At 41.0% G+C, this 16,405-nt stretch overlaps 2 protein-coding genes across 2 annotated transcripts; one reads left to right on the top strand and one right to left on the bottom strand.

Annotated features, from left to right (window-relative positions):
• Nucleotides 1-1,144: 1,144 nt before the first annotated feature.
• Nucleotides 1,145-3,051, bottom strand: LOC124143072. The gene is made up of 4 exons (XM_046511865.2): nucleotides 2,860-3,051; nucleotides 2,555-2,671; nucleotides 2,255-2,303; nucleotides 1,145-2,009 (listed from the first exon to the last, which is right to left on the bottom strand). The coding sequence occupies exons 2-4, from the start codon at nucleotides 2,661-2,663 to the stop codon at nucleotides 1,364-1,366; spliced, it is 804 nt and encodes a 267-aa protein (XP_046367821.2). The 5' UTR covers nucleotides 2,664-2,671; nucleotides 2,860-3,051; the 3' UTR covers nucleotides 1,145-1,363.
• A 6,045-nt stretch (nucleotides 3,052-9,096) lies between these two features.
• On the top strand, nucleotides 9,097-13,619 carry LOC124143061. Its single transcript, XM_046511856.2, has 2 exons — nucleotides 9,097-9,621; nucleotides 13,179-13,619. Exons 1-2 carry the CDS (start codon nucleotides 9,360-9,362, stop codon nucleotides 13,544-13,546), a joined length of 630 nt encoding a protein of 209 aa, XP_046367812.2. The 5' UTR covers nucleotides 9,097-9,359; the 3' UTR covers nucleotides 13,547-13,619.
• Nucleotides 13,620-16,405: the final 2,786 nt, after the last annotated feature.

Raw genomic sequence — 16,405 nt, 5'->3', positions numbered from 1 at the left:
AATGTCAAAACTCTACTGATAAATACATGACCATTTCCCCCTCAAAATACGAACTCACTTTTTGAAAAGTTGAATCCAAGTGCAAAATTCGATAGAAAAGCGATTATACCAATAATGAAAATTAGTGTATTGACTCATAAAAAGGGGCAAATTCCGCAATTTTTCTGCAATTCTGCGGTAACATTTGTGAAAATCTTTCTGAGATCGCAGTTTAATTGCTGTTGGCATCTTATAACATCTGTTATCTGATATTTTGAGAAAGTAAGAGTTGCTAAATGTGTAAAACCCCACACCTATGTCTAATAAAAGAGGCCATGGAGTGTTACCGGAAGGCTGGACTACCTAAAGTAACGTGTGACTTGAATATGTCACAGAGGAATGGTCTTTTAGCACTCGACACACAGTGTTATAACTACCACTAAAACACCTTGCTTGATTCAATGCAAATCTCTCAAAGCATTAACTTCTGGGTAGTAATCTCTTACATTAAAAAAGTACAGAAATAAATGTCTCCGCTTGCAGAAAGCAGTGCTTGGAATGATTGCTCGATGATTTTTACTCCCCAGCTTTAGTCTAACATTTAGTCCCAGAAAAAAAGTTTTCTAATTTAAATATATATATATACAAGATATAAAAAAAATCAAAATGAAGCCCAGAACAATCCTTCAATAATGTCAAGAGCTGAGGCAATCTGGACTTGCCAGATCATCATGATCACTCTAGACTTCAGTTGGATTCAAATTTAATTCATTCTCTCTGGTCTGGGAGGCGGAGCACACAGCTTGGACAGGAATGTTTGAAGGATGAACACAAAACTAGTATGGATGGCTGTGGCTGTAAGACTTCTTCTTTGTGACATCACTGAAGCTCAGGTGTCATGTTTGTGAGGCGACATTTTCTACTTGTTTGGAGGCCTGATGGGACATTGGTTCTTCAGCCTGTCCTGCCCATAGAGCTTACACTAGTACAATTGAAGTACTGTTCAAAGAAGCGTGGGAACCGGTGATCCAGTTGACTATGACACTGCAGTTTGCTTTGCAGAGTTGCGTCTGTTAGGAGCGACATGGCACCTTTCATCCTGGGTTCAAGTCCTAGATTCGCCTTATGATAATTGATGTTGAAATGTAACAGACATTAAAGATTATTGAGATTTTTTATTTCGAAAACAAGAAAGTTACAAATGATCTGAGAGGCAATATATACAATAAATAATGGTTATAATACTGCAGTGATTGTTTGTAGCATCTGTAGTGAGGTGGCTGATATGCCCACATCGTGCATAGAGACAGCACGCAGAGGGACTATCACAGACCGGCTCTCCTCATTAGGAAGAACCCAGTACATAGCCCATGTTTTGTTTCAGCTAATCCCTTCTTTGTCTTGAGGTCTTACTCTCTATTGGAGGGAGAACTACCTTGGACCTGAGTCGTCTTCTACTCTGTTTTATCTCAACCCCAGTTGCAGCCATTGCCCAGACAGGTTCACCGTTGGAAATGCCTGACCCTGTGGAAATCACTGGAAGTGTGATGGGTGTAGGTTTCTTAACCGTTTTCAAGGTCTTATGGTTCTTTGTCGGAGGTTCAGCAGAGGGAATGATTATGGGTGTATTCTTCGACTTGACCACCATCTCCTTCCTAAGATGTTTGATGTCTGGAGACACCGCCTTCTGTTGCCTGCCAACTCTCTTGGGAACTAACTGAAGCTTTCTCAGCTCTTCCTCTTTCTTCCTCTCTAGTTCTACGGTTTGCCTCTGTTCCCCCAGCTCTCTCTTCAGGCGAGCCTGATACCCACTCAGGTATTTTGTTGCCTTATGTGCCTGGGACACAAGTGGACGGTCTTCCGTTAGATCAGCTGGCAAGTCCCTGAACCAGCCCAGCCTGTTGCATTCCCCTTCTCTAGGGTGTCCACCAATCTTGCTCTTTCTCTTTGTTTCCTGGCGGTGTGTCAGAATTTTGTCCCGACTGGTCTTACTGAGTTGGTAGTATTCTATTGGCAGTCTCTCCAACACACTGCAAGGAAGACTAGCTGTAGTATGTCATGCTGTGTACACTAACCGTTTCTTAATCAATTACCACAAAATGAACCATTATCGAAGAGAAATGAAAACTGTAATTCAGTTTAAATTAGTTACACCTGTGAATAAATTATTACAGATATAATGATAACATACACATTTATCAGCTACACTTGTGCAAATATTTTGTTATAGGGTACACATTAAGGAGGTCACCATCCAGAGACAATCTGTATATACCTGACTTTGTTGTCTTTTGTTTCAGAATTAAATTCTTGGAACTGATCATCTGAAAGGAAGAATGGATAAGGATAGAGTATACGATTTTATATGTTTATACCACAAGGAAATATCTTGCCTCAGTCAAGTTTAAAGTATTCCTTACTACGCACATTCCATTTGGTTTATTACTTATTGTAATCCAAGAACTTCCATTGGACAGTGTGTACATATTTTAATCTATTTCACTATACAAGCATTTCTAAACGACTAAACATTACATTTTTATTATTGAAATGTGTTTACCCTCTCTCAACTTACACTGTCTCCGTCTCGGGGGCAAGCGGTCACGTGGCCATTTCTGTCCACGGACGTCTTGTTCGAGGAAATCAGATCCCCGATCTGTTGGCTGGTCCGTTCTCCGTGACATTCTGGTTACTGTGAAGATGATTCATTGTTTATATCATACAGGAAATTAAGCTTACTCTTGAAATGTTCTGGATCACGATTATGATTCTGCGATATTTATTTAGATTTAATGTCAGTATTAATTTGATGGTAATTATTGGCGTTATTTGTGTACACTGCAAGTGCAGTTGTAAAATTATCTTTGAAGGAGCACATACCTTGAGATATCTTGACAATGAAAGCTTTACTTTAAACCGTTGATGACGCTCTGAATGCAACAATAAAAGCTTTACTTTAAATCGTTGATGACGCTCTGAATACAACAATGAAAGCTTTACTTTAAATCGTTGATGACGCTCTGAATGCCAGTATACAACAGCGCACGACGACGTCTTGCTATCGACTGGTGCAAAACTCTAGGGTGTCGTGATGGTCCATTCTATGACGTCATTGACATTGTTCTTGTCTGTGACGTCATGCACTCCGTTCCAGTGCGCATCACTCGGGTCAACTCGGGATTTTCCGCTATCTACAAAGGGGCCTGAGGCGAGCCGAGCGTGTGCGCCTAAGCTGATATCAAGTCATACTTCGTTATGGCGATCCATGAAGACCCTGTTAGAATAGGTCTTCAGCAGCCGACGCTTGCCGTAAAAGGCGACTATTCATGTCGTAAGAGGCTAATACTGGGATCTGGTGGCCGGCTAACTTGGTTGAAGAATCGTATGCCAATTACGAAGATCGATGCTCATGATGTCAATCACTGGATTGCCTGGTAAGGCGCGATTATTTAAACAACAAACAAATAAAACACACCTTCATTGTGGCTTCCCCAAACCCGTACATTGTATCAATACCCTCGTTTTTTAAATATTGTTATGCTAAAATATGTTTTCTTTTAAATATAACTTTGTATTTATGACATGCTTGTAGATATAACAACTTGTTTCGTTCACTATATATATGACTGAAATAATGTCGATACGACGTTAAATTTGGGATTTTGTATCGATACTAGATGTCTTTTACAGCTTCAAATGCAAAACCAGAAAAACACAGTCCTATACCCCGACGGCCCGGCACGTAGCTCATAATATTAAACACGGTTTTGCCTGACCCAGACTCGAATGTTTACTGGCCCCTGTGATACAGCGTGAAAATTGCTGACTGTGGCATAAATAAAACAACACCCAAATAATCATGGGTATAATCAATGATGCCGTTCCAACAGTGAGTACAACAGTCATACGTTTTATGACCCCTGTAACCTACGATACAGGCCTCGTGGGATATCTAGGTAATTAAAATATATTTGTATTTGTGTACATTTACAAAATCATGTAGTTAGGGCGAGCGGTCGGAATAAAAAAATATTGTTGTTGTAAAAATACATCTGAAAAGGTGTCTGTTATATATCAAGACAGGGGCGGTGGGGTAGCCCAGTTGTTAAAGAGTTCGCTCGTCACGCCGAAGACCCGGGTTACCCACATGGGTTCAATGTATGAAGCCCGATTCTGATGTTCCCCGCCGTGATATTGCTAAAGTATTGCTAAAAGCGGCGTAGAACCATACTCACTCACTCACTCACTCACTCACTATACTACAGACGTGTAAGACTGGTTCACAATCTGAATATTGACCTCCAGGGCTATACTTTGTGTACATGTTTCGAAAGTACTTGTGCGACACGGCAACGTGATTGTGTTATATTCTTCGTCCATTCCATTTAAAACTATGTCAAAATACTCTTCTTTATATGCAAAGTACTTTTTCTCCTTTCAGGAGTTCATGGGCGCATAACTTCATAGTGACAAAAACATATTTTTATTTGTTGTAAAAGGCCCGTCTGAAGATGAGATAAACATAGAATAATCCCGACGACACAACGTGTGGCTGTGGTATATTAGGCATATCACCGCCCCGAAACCCGTGAAGATCCGCGGTAGATAGGTCTTCAGCAATGATATCGATGCTCATGATATCAATCACTGGATTGTCTGGTCCAGACTCGATTATTTACAGACCGCCGTCATATAGCTGGAATGTTAGTGAGTGCGGCGTTAAACAGCAAACCAACCAACCAAAGGACGCCGTGAAAAAATCTATAAAATATTATTCATTCACTATACAACGCCTCGAAGTGTAATGTATGTTTTCTACACCACATGGTAATGCTGGTACAGGTCATCTGGTTCGCCAATTCTGATGTTAGTAGTAGGTGCATGTCTGTTTCCTGGGGATCAAGTGAGGAAACATACACTGAAGCTGTGGGGATCAAGGTACCAACAGCACAGGAGGCTTAGCACTTACACAAGCGTTTCTCACATTCAGATCTACTCCATATTGCACGGTAGGTCCCCGCCGATATTTTGCAACACTTTGCTGAAGTGTCTGACACGGTCTTCACATTCCCGCCATGTTTGGGAAGGACTCCAGATATTGCCACAACCCTTACTTTGCAGAGGTTATACAGACCGGACAGAGTGAAAAAAGTATACTATTTGCACCTGCAGGAATGAGCGAGATGAGAAGGACGACTAAAGACATGAAAGGTGATACGAATTCTGGAGACGCACCACGATCATCTCTCCGCCTGCGCTTGATCACTCCTAGATGACACTCGATCTTCATTGACGTGCAGGAATTGTAACAATTTCCCTTCATTTACACGAGATCGGGGACTACTGTTTATCTCAGATAGATCTAGAACAGGTAAATTACCTTCAGAGGTTTGTCAAGAGTTAACCCCATTAATCCCAAATCACCGGATAATCAAATTTCCGGATTAATGAATATCCATGCACATGGTTCTCTGTATCGATATTTCTCGTTTAAATTGAAAGGATATTTGATAAGAATTGTTTGTTTGTTGTTTAACGCCGCACTCAGCAATATTCTAGCTACATGACGGGGGTCTGTAAATAATCGAGTATGGACCCGCCAATCAGTCGCCACTTACGACAAGCATACTCGCCTGTCAAGCATGGGTTGCTGAAGACTTCATGTATTCTACCCCGGGTCTTCACGGGTCTTGATAAGAAATGTACAGAATAGTATATATACAAGGTGAACGTGTTCAAATACATCACATGTATCACTAAATACGTCATCTATATTACATAAATATAGTGCTTAAATCCCACGGTACATTAAAACAATGTGAAAACTTAAAGTATAGCATTCCTTGTAGAACCCTACAAAAGCCTCGGATAACTCAATACTATTGATGTTATTTACGTATTAGCAATAGTTTATTTATTTTCTTTGTTTGTTGTTTAACGCCGCATTCAGCAATATTCCAGCTACATGTTTGTAAATAATCAAATCTGGAACAGACATTCCAGTGATTGACATAATGAGCATCGATCCATGCAACTGGGATACGATGATATGCATCAACTAAGTCAGCGAGAATGACCACCTGATTCCGTTTGTCGCCTCTTACGAGAAGCATGGGTTGCTGAGGCACAGAACAGCGCGACCTTTGATCTCTGTACTCAGGATAACGAAATTTAGAAAAATAATATTATAAATAATATTATTTTATTTTAGGAAGTATAAACAAGGACTCCTTTGACGAGACAAAATCCGGCGATATCAAGAAGACACACACCTTCCTGTAAGGGCAGGTTTTTGTGCTCCGTCAGCTAAGTTGCCAGCCGCCAAACGTTTGGCAGAACAATGTGAGTCCCAGCAAGAGAACGACATTTTCGAATTTTGTTTTGACTTGAAAGTTTCAATGACATGAGAAGTACTTTACAGTTCCATGTCGACTTAGCCCAGTGAGTGCTGCAGGAATGTCATTGAGGTGGCGCCTCACAATCATCTGCGGTAAGACAAAGGGCCCCGACATGTAGCTACAGGATGCGCGTTATGTGTTCCGGTGGATGTAGTCACATGCAGTCCCCGCCATCCGTCACCCCGGGTCATGTTCGGATCGACAGACATACGTACGTTGACTGTGATCAATGTTTGCACTTGTCTTTGAAATTATAAATATTAATGTTTATCATTTAACTTAAGCATTTATCCATGACATAAGCTTATGACATAAAAACATGTATGTCATACCCCAATGACATAAGTATGCAAATTAGATATGCAAATTAGATAACCGGAAGAGCGAGCGGTTTGATTTGAAACTATATATTATAAGTGAAGTTACAACAGAGATATAATCAGATTACACAGAATCGTTGTTGTTACCGTTATTAAAGTTTCAATTATTCTGCAAAAGTCTGTTCAAGTATTTTGTTTAAAATAATCCGAGGAACTTTTTTTCTCAGCGAATTGTTTATTTTGGTTTACATGGCTATGGAAAACATGTATCACTACGCACGATCTATACGTAAGATTTCGACAAGTTGCTGATGTTAATGTTTAATGCAATTATTCCTTAATTTGGAAGCAAAAATGTGAAAATGATAAATAGAATTCATCACTCGTGTTTTTTAATATGGGAAATATCAACCTCGTCCCGTTAATCGGTATTTGCCTCGCCAAAGGCTCGGCAAATACCGATTAACTAAGACTCGGTTGATATTTCCCATATTAAAAAACACTCGTGATGAATCCTCTATATATTATATAGTATTGGTTACCATGACGTCACAATCAAATGACATCACTATCTACAAACTGAAAAAGTTGGAAGAATGATGTTGGATGATAAATAAAATCTCACCCTCGTGTCTTTTGATATGAAATATATCAACACTTGTTGATAAAAGTGGAAAAAATCCTCGGCAAGCCTCGGAGTTTTCCCACTTTTTTCAACTAGTGTTGTTATATTTGATATCAAAAGACACGAGGGTGAGATTATATATAGATTATATATATATGTTAAGTGTGTGTGTGTGTGTGTGTGTGTGAGTGTGTGTGTGTGTGTGTGTGAGTGAGTGAGTGAGTGAGTGAGTGAGTGAGTGAGTGAGTGAGTGTGTGTGTGTGTGTGTGTGTGTGTGTGTGTGTGTGTGTGTGTGTGTGTGTGTGTGTGTGTGTGTGTGTGTGTGTGTGAGTGAGTGAGTGAGTGAGTGAGTGTGTGTGTGTGTGTGTGTGTGTGTGTGTGTGTGTGTGAGTGTGTGTGTGTGTGTGTGTGTGTGTGTGTGGAGAAGTCTTATTTATCTTCTCCCTCAGGATAAAGTTGAAACATGTAGGAGAACAATCCATGTTGTGTAATTATTTTGTGAATTTCGTTTTATATGTAGCTATGTGCTACTGTACATATATATGTTAGAATAGTTGAGGGTTGAAGGGACAACTAACTTCTATATATCTGCAGGATTTAAATTCATAACATGCTTAATATAACTCGGAAATCCCTTTAATACGTTCGGCTTGCAAGAAAAACAGTGACAGCACACATGCGCTGTAAGATCAATTTGGTGCTTTCGTCAGTAGTTCAAACAGAACTGCGCCATCAAATTTACTAACACGTTTACAAATGTCTCACAAACTCCAACTCACACTTATTCTTTTTTGCGGATATGAAATATCTCTTTTATCTTAACAAAACCGATTTGTTGTTTTTCAAAGGGAGCTAATATCCACAAGTTCTGGTTAATGGGAAGGGGAATTTGCCGTTGTGTGTTTTGTTTGTTTGTTTGTTGTTTAACGCCGCACGCAGCAATATTCCAGCTATATGACGGCGGTCTGTAAATAATCGAGTCTGGACCAGACAATCCAGTGATTCCGCCGTGAGTGCGATCAAGACAATCACCAAACAACGCAATATAGGCGCCATGTTTAGCCCATAATATCTTATTTAAGGATTGAGCAAAACCTTAGAAGTATTCATGAATGAGAACTAGAATTTGTTCCTTCCAACGTTCATGTTTGGGAGTTAGTACAACACTAAATATATGGGTGGGTATAACATGTGTCAGGGGCTGATTGTTAAGGTTCTCATGAAGCGTTTCTAATATTTCAACAAGAGCAAACATCTTTTCATCGAAGTACATAAAACATTACAAACATATGGTAAAAAACATCTCGGGTCTCGGACCTGTTCCTAATTAGATTTCCAATGGAAGTTCTGAAAATCTGCCTTTTTCGCATATATTAGGAACATTTGTGCATTTCAACAGGATTAACGCGGTTGTACTCTAAAGAACCATTCTGCGTCGGGTTTAATAAATTAGCACGATGGATCCGTAACAATTATCACAATCTCGTTGGTGGAACTTCCGCATTTGCCAACATCCGCAAAGTTCATCCTAAACGAGATCATCGCTATTTCTACCTGTGCTGTTAAAATATATCCTGTCGCATGTTTGACAGCATCCTCATCGTGTTAATTCTCTTGGTTAGCATGGTTCAATCAAATACAAAAATCTGAACGGGAAGCCTTCGAAAGATCGTCCGTGTTTACACTGCTTCGAGGCTCAGCGAATATTTTCTCCCCCTAACCTTTAATTGATCTGAGTCAACACAATCCGGTTGCATCCAAACATACGTTCACGTGTCTACAAATTTCAATGGTGATTCGATGTGGGCTTAGAACTTGAGATGTTTGCACCACACAGGGGCTTGTGTCGTACTGTTACTCACGTTGCCAGTGATGTGTACACAATCGTCGTCAGTGGACGATACAAAATATGTTAACGAGAATTGGGATCAGTTGTAGGCGACACGAAGCTGAATGGTGTGGGTCTCTCGCAACCTGCTCGACACAGGCGAAGACGATTAATCACTGAGAACCATTTAGCACAGCATAAATCTCATAATGGCTCTTTCAATGTGCAGGGTGTTTCAGCTGCAAGTGGTTCTGTGCTTGAAGTTCATTATTCATGGCAGTTGTGAGAATCAAGAACTTTGCACGGAGACTTTTCGTCAAGACAAGGCCGATCTTGATCCGTACCGTTTCCAAGGTTACTGGTTCGCCACGCACTTTTTCTGGAGTGGCTTGCGGTGGGTGCACGTGTTTGACGTGCAATCCATGTATATATACACCCCTGGCACGCCCAGCACGTGGACAGTGGCAGTAGGTGAGTGTGACCGTGTGTATCATATTCTCACTGATAAAAGTGACTTATTGGTGTAAGTGGTTGGTTGGTTTGTTGTTTTAGGCCGCACTCAGCAATATTCCAGCTATATGACGGCGGTCTGTAAATAATCGAGTCTGGACCAGACAATCCAGTGATTGACATCATGACCATCGATCCACGCAATTGGGATCGATGACATGCTTCAACCAAGTCAGCGAGACTGACCACCCGATCCCGTTAGTCGCCTTTTACGACAAGCATTGTCGCCTTTTACGACAAGCATGGGTTGCTGAAGATCTATTCTACCCCGGATCTTCACGGGTCTGGTGTAAGTGAATATATTAGTTATATCACGGCGTGTCAGCTTCATGTTTCGGGTAAGACTAAATATTTACCATTTGATCCAGAGACATTTTTGGTATTTACTTGTACAGTAAACTACGGTTATAACGAACTCAAAGGGACCACTAATTTTAGTTCGTTATAACCGTAGTTCGTTATAAGCATATTCAGCATATGTACAGCAAATGGTCGGGACAAAAAACATATGTTCCTGATATCCGTTAGTTCCTTATTAGCGCGTTCGTTATTAACGTAGTTTCCTGTTTATCATAAGGAATAAAGGCCGACTTGAACCTTAATCCATACTTGTTCAACCGTGGGGATTCCAGGGTACACTAGTACCCCATGCTTGTCATAAGATGGGTGACCCCCTCCGTGGTGTAGCGTATGGAGCGTTTCCCGCAGAGCGGAAGATGGGTGGTTGGATCTACTGGTAGCGTCATACCAAAAGACGTTAAAAGATGGTACTTTTTGTTACCCTGCCTGGCGCTCGGCATTATGGGGATAAAATAAGGACTAGTCGGCTCGGAGTCTATACACTGCCTCTAAGTGGGGTATTCATGTTAAACTGCGGAATGGTATCTCAGTGGGTTGACACTGTAAAACCGGCATAAGACTAGTACAAGCAACCAAACACGCTTGTGATAGGGGTAGCCAAGCGTTCATTTGCCATGCCATAGAACCCACATGGGTTCAGTATGTGGGGCCCATTCTTTGGCCGTGATCTTATTGGAATATTTCTAGAAGCAGCTTAAAATTACATGCTACTAACTCACACCCCGAGAGTCTGTTTCTTCTGTATATGACGTTAGTATGCTGCATGTTGTATATCGCCTACAGAAGGTTTGCTAGGTGTCTACGTAAGGGGGCGGTGGGGTGGCCTAGTGGTTCAAGCGTTCATGAATCGCGCTGAAGACCCGGGTTCGATTCCCAACATGGGTATAATGTGTGAAGCCAATATCTGATGTCCCCGCCATGACATTGCTGGAATATTGTTAACAGCGGCGAAAAACCATACACACGCACTCATTCTACGTAAGTTGTTCACACTGCTAAGCATACAACGTGTTTCTACGCAAGGCGCATACCAATGTTAATTCAGATGTACGATTATCAGATTTGGGGCCATACATCCTCAATTCTAGTTGGCTTGGGCAAGACGGTTGCTTACTAATGCTATGACCAAATACAAATATTGATAACAATGGATTCGAAATACGATGTCGTAAATACAAAAAACAAATTATCACTTCATTAGCTCAAAATAAGGTGACCAATGTAAAAGGTCAACCCCAGAATAACCAGTCTCGGTTATCAGATTCCATTGGGCGTAAAAGGCAAAGTGGCGGTGACAACTGTAGCAATGGATCACTGCAAATCCGTCATGACAAATGATGTCCGACACAATTCCCTAATTTGACTTCCCGTGTTTTTTCAGGTGAACATTTGACTTGCATTTGCATGTGTTTGTGACGGATGCTAAAGGTGGGGCTGGATACGCTTATCTATTTATTTAACAGTGATTCATAAACACATGCGTATGATATACCGGGAATCGTAGGATGGAATCTGCTAAAGGCAGAGATTTTAGATAGTTATTTTGTAATTGAATATTTCGTGGAAACCCATTTCTCTATCCAGCTTACTGTATGCCTGTGTATGCCATTGAAGTTATTGACATGTGTGAAACTGAGACGTAAATATTACACAGTTTTGAAACTGTGACGTAAATATTACACAGTGTGAAACTTGGACGTAATGATTCCAGTGTGAAACTGAGACGTAAGTATTACACTGTGTGAAACTGAGACGTAATTATCACACAGTGTGAAACTGAGACGTAATTATTCCAGTGTGTGAAACTGAGACGTTATTATTCCAGTGTGTGAAACTGAGACGTAATTATTCCAGTGTGTGAAACTGAGACGTAAGTATTACACTGTGTGAAACTGAGACGTAATTATTCCAGTGTGTGAAACTGAGACGTAATTATTCCAGTGTGTGAAACCGAGACGTAATTATTCAACAGTGTGAAACTGAGACGTAAGTATTACACAGTGTGAAACAGACGTAATTATTCCACAGTGTGAAACTGAGACGTTATTACTGCAGTGTGTGAAACTAAGACAAGTATTACACTGTGTGAAACTGAGACGTAATTATCACACAGTGTGAAACTGAGACGTAATTATTCAACAGTGTGAAACGGAAACGTTATTATTCCACAGTATGAAACCGAGACGTAATTATCACACAGTGTGAAACTGAGACGTTATTATCACACAGTGTTAAACTGAGACGTAATTATCACACAGTGTGAAACTGAGACGCAATTATTCCACAGTGTGAAATTGAGACGTAACTATTACAGTGTGTGAAACTGAGACGCAATTATCATAAAGTGTGAAACTGAGACGTAATTATTCCACAGTGTGAAACCGAGACGTAATTATCACATAGTGTGAAACTGAGACGTAATTATCACACAGTGTTAAACTGAGACGTAATTATCACACAGTGTGAAACTGAGACGTAATTATCACAAAGTGTGAAACTGAGACGCAATTATTCCACAGTGTGAAACTGAGACGTAACTATTACAGTGTGTGAAACTGAGACGCAATTATCATGCAGTGTGAAACTGAGACGTAATTATTCCACAGTGTGAAACTGAGACGTAATTATTACACTGCGTGAAACACAGACATTGTTTGTGTACTTAGGATAATCAATAACTTAGATTGGCGGGATAAAATAGGCCTTCAGCAACCCATGCTTGCCGTAAAAGGCGACTAACGGGATCGGGTGGCCAGGCTCGTTGACTTGGATGATGCATGTCACCATATCCTAATTGCGTAGATCGATGCCCCTAATATTAATCACTGGATTGTCTGGTCCAGACTCGATGATTTAAAGACCGCTGTCATATAGCGTGGATATTGCTGAGTGCGGCAACAAACAAAAAACAAACATATCAACGAAACTATCCTAGATTAAATACATGATACTTAAACTCTTAGAAAAAATGGAGTTGGAGGGACTTGAACCATGTTTACAGAGACTGCCACATAGACAGAACTAAGCAGCTCTTTAAGAATGGAGAGGGGTGTTCTTCCAAATATGTCAGGTCAGGGAAAGAGGGGGAAAAAGACAAATATATGTTCGCCGAGAGCTATCGTGACATGATGTAAAACATCACTCACTCACTGTTTCAGGTGTTCACAGAAACGAAGATCAGTGCATCCGCCGACTCTTCAACATAAGCGTTCCTTCAACCGGAAGTAACGTGTTCCGCGATGCCGGGTACTATCACCATGTGATCGACACCGACTACATGAACTACGCCGTTGTGCTGTTCTGCTACAACGTCAGGAAGGGCGGGAGGTGCGACTTCTCCAACATACAGACGGTCATACTGAGTCGGACACCGGACGGCCTTGAGGAACAGGATGTCTGGACAGCGGTCAAGGAGAAGGTCCGATTATGCACGGACCCCACGAGACTCAAGGTCATTAAACAGCGCAAAAGGTGTGTGTGTTCTTTGGAAGACTTTGAAGACGGGACTGGACCGGTGTGCGAATAAATATCTCGTGCCAGTTGTTTTTAAACATATGTTTGTATATACGTGTATATATGTATAAATATGTAAATATGTTTGTACATTCATAATAAAATGAAACAAGTTATGAAAATGTATGTAGTTATGTATTTCTGTCCTCTTGACACTGAACGCGAAATAATGTAATACCCCGGTGGGAAGTCCGGTTTAGATTTGGTCCCCAGCGAAATATGCTGATCGTAAGAGGCGAATTTACGTATCGGGTGGTCAGGCTTGGTGACTTGCATAGTATTGTACCCCTACGACCTTGGTTGGTTGGTTTGTTGTTTAACGCCGCACTCAGCAATATTCCAGCTATATGACGGCGGTCTGTAAATAATCGAGTCTGGACCTGGCAATCCAGTGATTAATATCATGAGCATCGATCCACGCAATTGGGATCGATGACATGCATCAACCGAGTCAGCGAGCTTGACCACCCGATCCCGTTAGCCGCCTCTTACGACAAGCACTGTCGCCTTTTACGGCAAGCATGGCTTGCTGAAGACCTATTCTACCCCGGATCTACACGGGTCCCCTACGACGTGGATCATTGCCTGTAATATCAATCATTGAATTATATACAGGCTGCCGCTATATTGCTGGAACATTGCTGAGTGCGGCTTCAGCAACTCACACACACTGATATAGACCCATAACTTGATAATTAATACTTAAAGAAACAGTCAGGCACGGTTTGCGCCCCTTTGTCTTTCCAGGATCTGCTGCCCGTTGGTTCTAATTATCCCTGATTAAGTTTGAGACATGCGTCACGTCTTGATGTTCATGAAGCGGAAGGCTGTACACTATCTGAACAATGACAACCCTACCGTTGCCTGTTACTAAAGCTGTGTGTGAAGTCAACACCCACAAGGCTGAAAACAACCCATGCTTGTCGTCAGAGGCGACTAACGGGATCGGGTTGTCAGGCTCGCTGACTTGGTTGATGCATGTCGTCGTATCCCAAATTGGTAGATCGATGCTCATAATGTTTATCACTGGCTTGTCTGGTCCAGATTTTATTATTTGCAGACCGCCGTCATATAGCTGGAATGTTGCAGAATGCGGCGTTAAACAACAAACAACCAAAAACAAAACCATGCTGAAGCAGGTGTTGCACGAGAAATACTGCCGTTTGAGCGCTCATTGGTCAGAGCACTCGATAGTTTCCTACTCCCTGTAACCAGGCCGTGGTTTGATTCGTTGGTTGAAAATAGTGACAACACCGTCAGGTGGCGTGTGTCTTCACTCAGGGGCGGGTCCTCCGGTCCTTGTTTTCGCATATTGACCTCGTCAAGAGTAATTATTTGTATAATACTTACGGTTCTTACGGATATTATGTGACGTGGGAACTACGTGGAATATGAATATTTATATACAATCAATATCATATGACTACGCGTAACCCGTTACTAATAGAGTCATGGAGGTAACGTGTATGTGTGATTGATGAATACGAAGAGATCCTGAATGCTTGTAGATATGGTTACAGCACCTGGGATGTATTAGTTACAAACTATGCATGATCCTGTTGGAGATAGGATATAAAACTGACATTTTCATCCTGATTGTGATAAATTGGACAGTTATAATGAATAAAAGCGCCAAAACCATTTCCGTAACCATAAGATTGTACGATTTCCTCCTCATGTCTGTCATAAACATTTTGAAGCTTTACCGAGGCCTTGAATGTTGTAACCTTGATCCAACAACTTTTGAGCACGAATCGTGCTTTCTGAGTACTTGCGCTTTTGTTTGTGACTTTGAGAGCAGACCTCCCATGAATATTATATAGCTTCTCCTTCAGATCTTTGTAATTACACCACCGAAATATATAAACTACCCATGTTTATTTCATGATCGTCTGTCCGAATCATCGTTGCGTTTTGAGTCTGACAGACCAGTAACTGGCCTTCTGAGTTGAAATCTCAAACTCAGACAAATATTTAGAAATATCCTTATTTTGTATACTCAAGATTTATTCACGACATTGGCAATGGAGATGTTTGTCTTCTGTATGGAAACCCGCCAAAGTAACCCTACAAAGATTACACCTTATCCACAACGAACCTGAAATCCTCCGTCAAACGGATCTATCTTTCTGTGGCGCACGTTGACAATGCAACGTGGTCGAAAAGAATCGAATACTATGTATACATACAAACCCGACATACTCTGACAGAATAGACTCATGTGTTTGCAGGAAGACTAGTATATTGTCTCTCTGTGGTGGATAGGAAGTAGAGTAATGAACGTTTATATCGAACTGACGGATGTTTTAGTCCCGGACATCAGCTCTATATATGCTGAATATATGACTAAAACGAAGTACGGTGATAACAGACTAAAATTCCCTTTGATTTCGTTATAACCGTAGGTTGCTGTACTGCGAAAGATCACTAAGAGTTATACAAAGGGAAGTGTGTGTGTGTGTGTGTGTGTGTAACATAGATATATCTGATGTAATTTATGATTTCATCTAGAAACAAGGGCATGGGTTCTAGGTACGAATAGCGGAATGTTGCGGGTATTCAGTGATCGATGTATTCATTTAATGCATGACGGTACCATAAATGATATGGAATACAAAAGTATCAAATAAGCATTGACAAACCAGTTTACTAGTACTGAACTGGATCTATATGCTACTGTTTTAAGTTTGAGGACCGAAGGATGCCGCGATGTGTTTGCAATGAAAGCGAGTGAGTGAATATTGTCCTGGCATTAGTCAGTAGTGTTTCAGATCGAGGTTAGACCAGAAATGCTAACAACGTTTGCAACGATTTTCGCCAAATTGATACGATGACACACGATGAGGTCACACATTTCTGTCGTATCTCACGA

Source organism: Haliotis rufescens, unplaced genomic scaffold, assembly GCF_023055435.1.
Source record: "Haliotis rufescens isolate VD_foot unplaced genomic scaffold, xgHalRufe1.0.p SCAF_4, whole genome shotgun sequence".
NCBI lineage: Eukaryota > Metazoa > Mollusca > Gastropoda > Lepetellida > Haliotidae > Haliotis > Haliotis rufescens.
The sequence above is the reverse complement of the archived record's forward strand: the minus strand, read 5'-3'. Positions and strand labels throughout refer to the sequence as shown.

Bases quoted from the DNA above. Each gene is read 5' to 3' on its own strand.
- LOC124143072 (XM_046511865.2), bottom strand. From the start codon at position 2,663: ATGTCACGGAGAACGGACCAGCCAACAGATCGGGGATCTGATTTCCTC. The intron at 2,304-2,554 runs GTAAGTTGAGAG...TCTTCCTTTCAG, and splicing joins GCCCCCGAGACGGAGACAGT to ATGATCAGTTCCAAGAATTT. The intron at 2,010-2,254 runs GTATATACAGAT...TCTTCCTTGCAG, and splicing joins ACAAAAGACAACAAAGTCAG to TGTGTTGGAGAGACTGCCAA.
- LOC124143061 (XM_046511856.2), top strand. From the start codon at position 9,360: ATGGCTCTTTCAATGTGCAGGGTGTTTCAGCTGCAAGTGGTTCTGTGC. The intron at 9,622-13,178 runs GTGAGTGTGACC...TCACTGTTTCAG, and splicing joins CACGTGGACAGTGGCAGTAG to GTGTTCACAGAAACGAAGAT.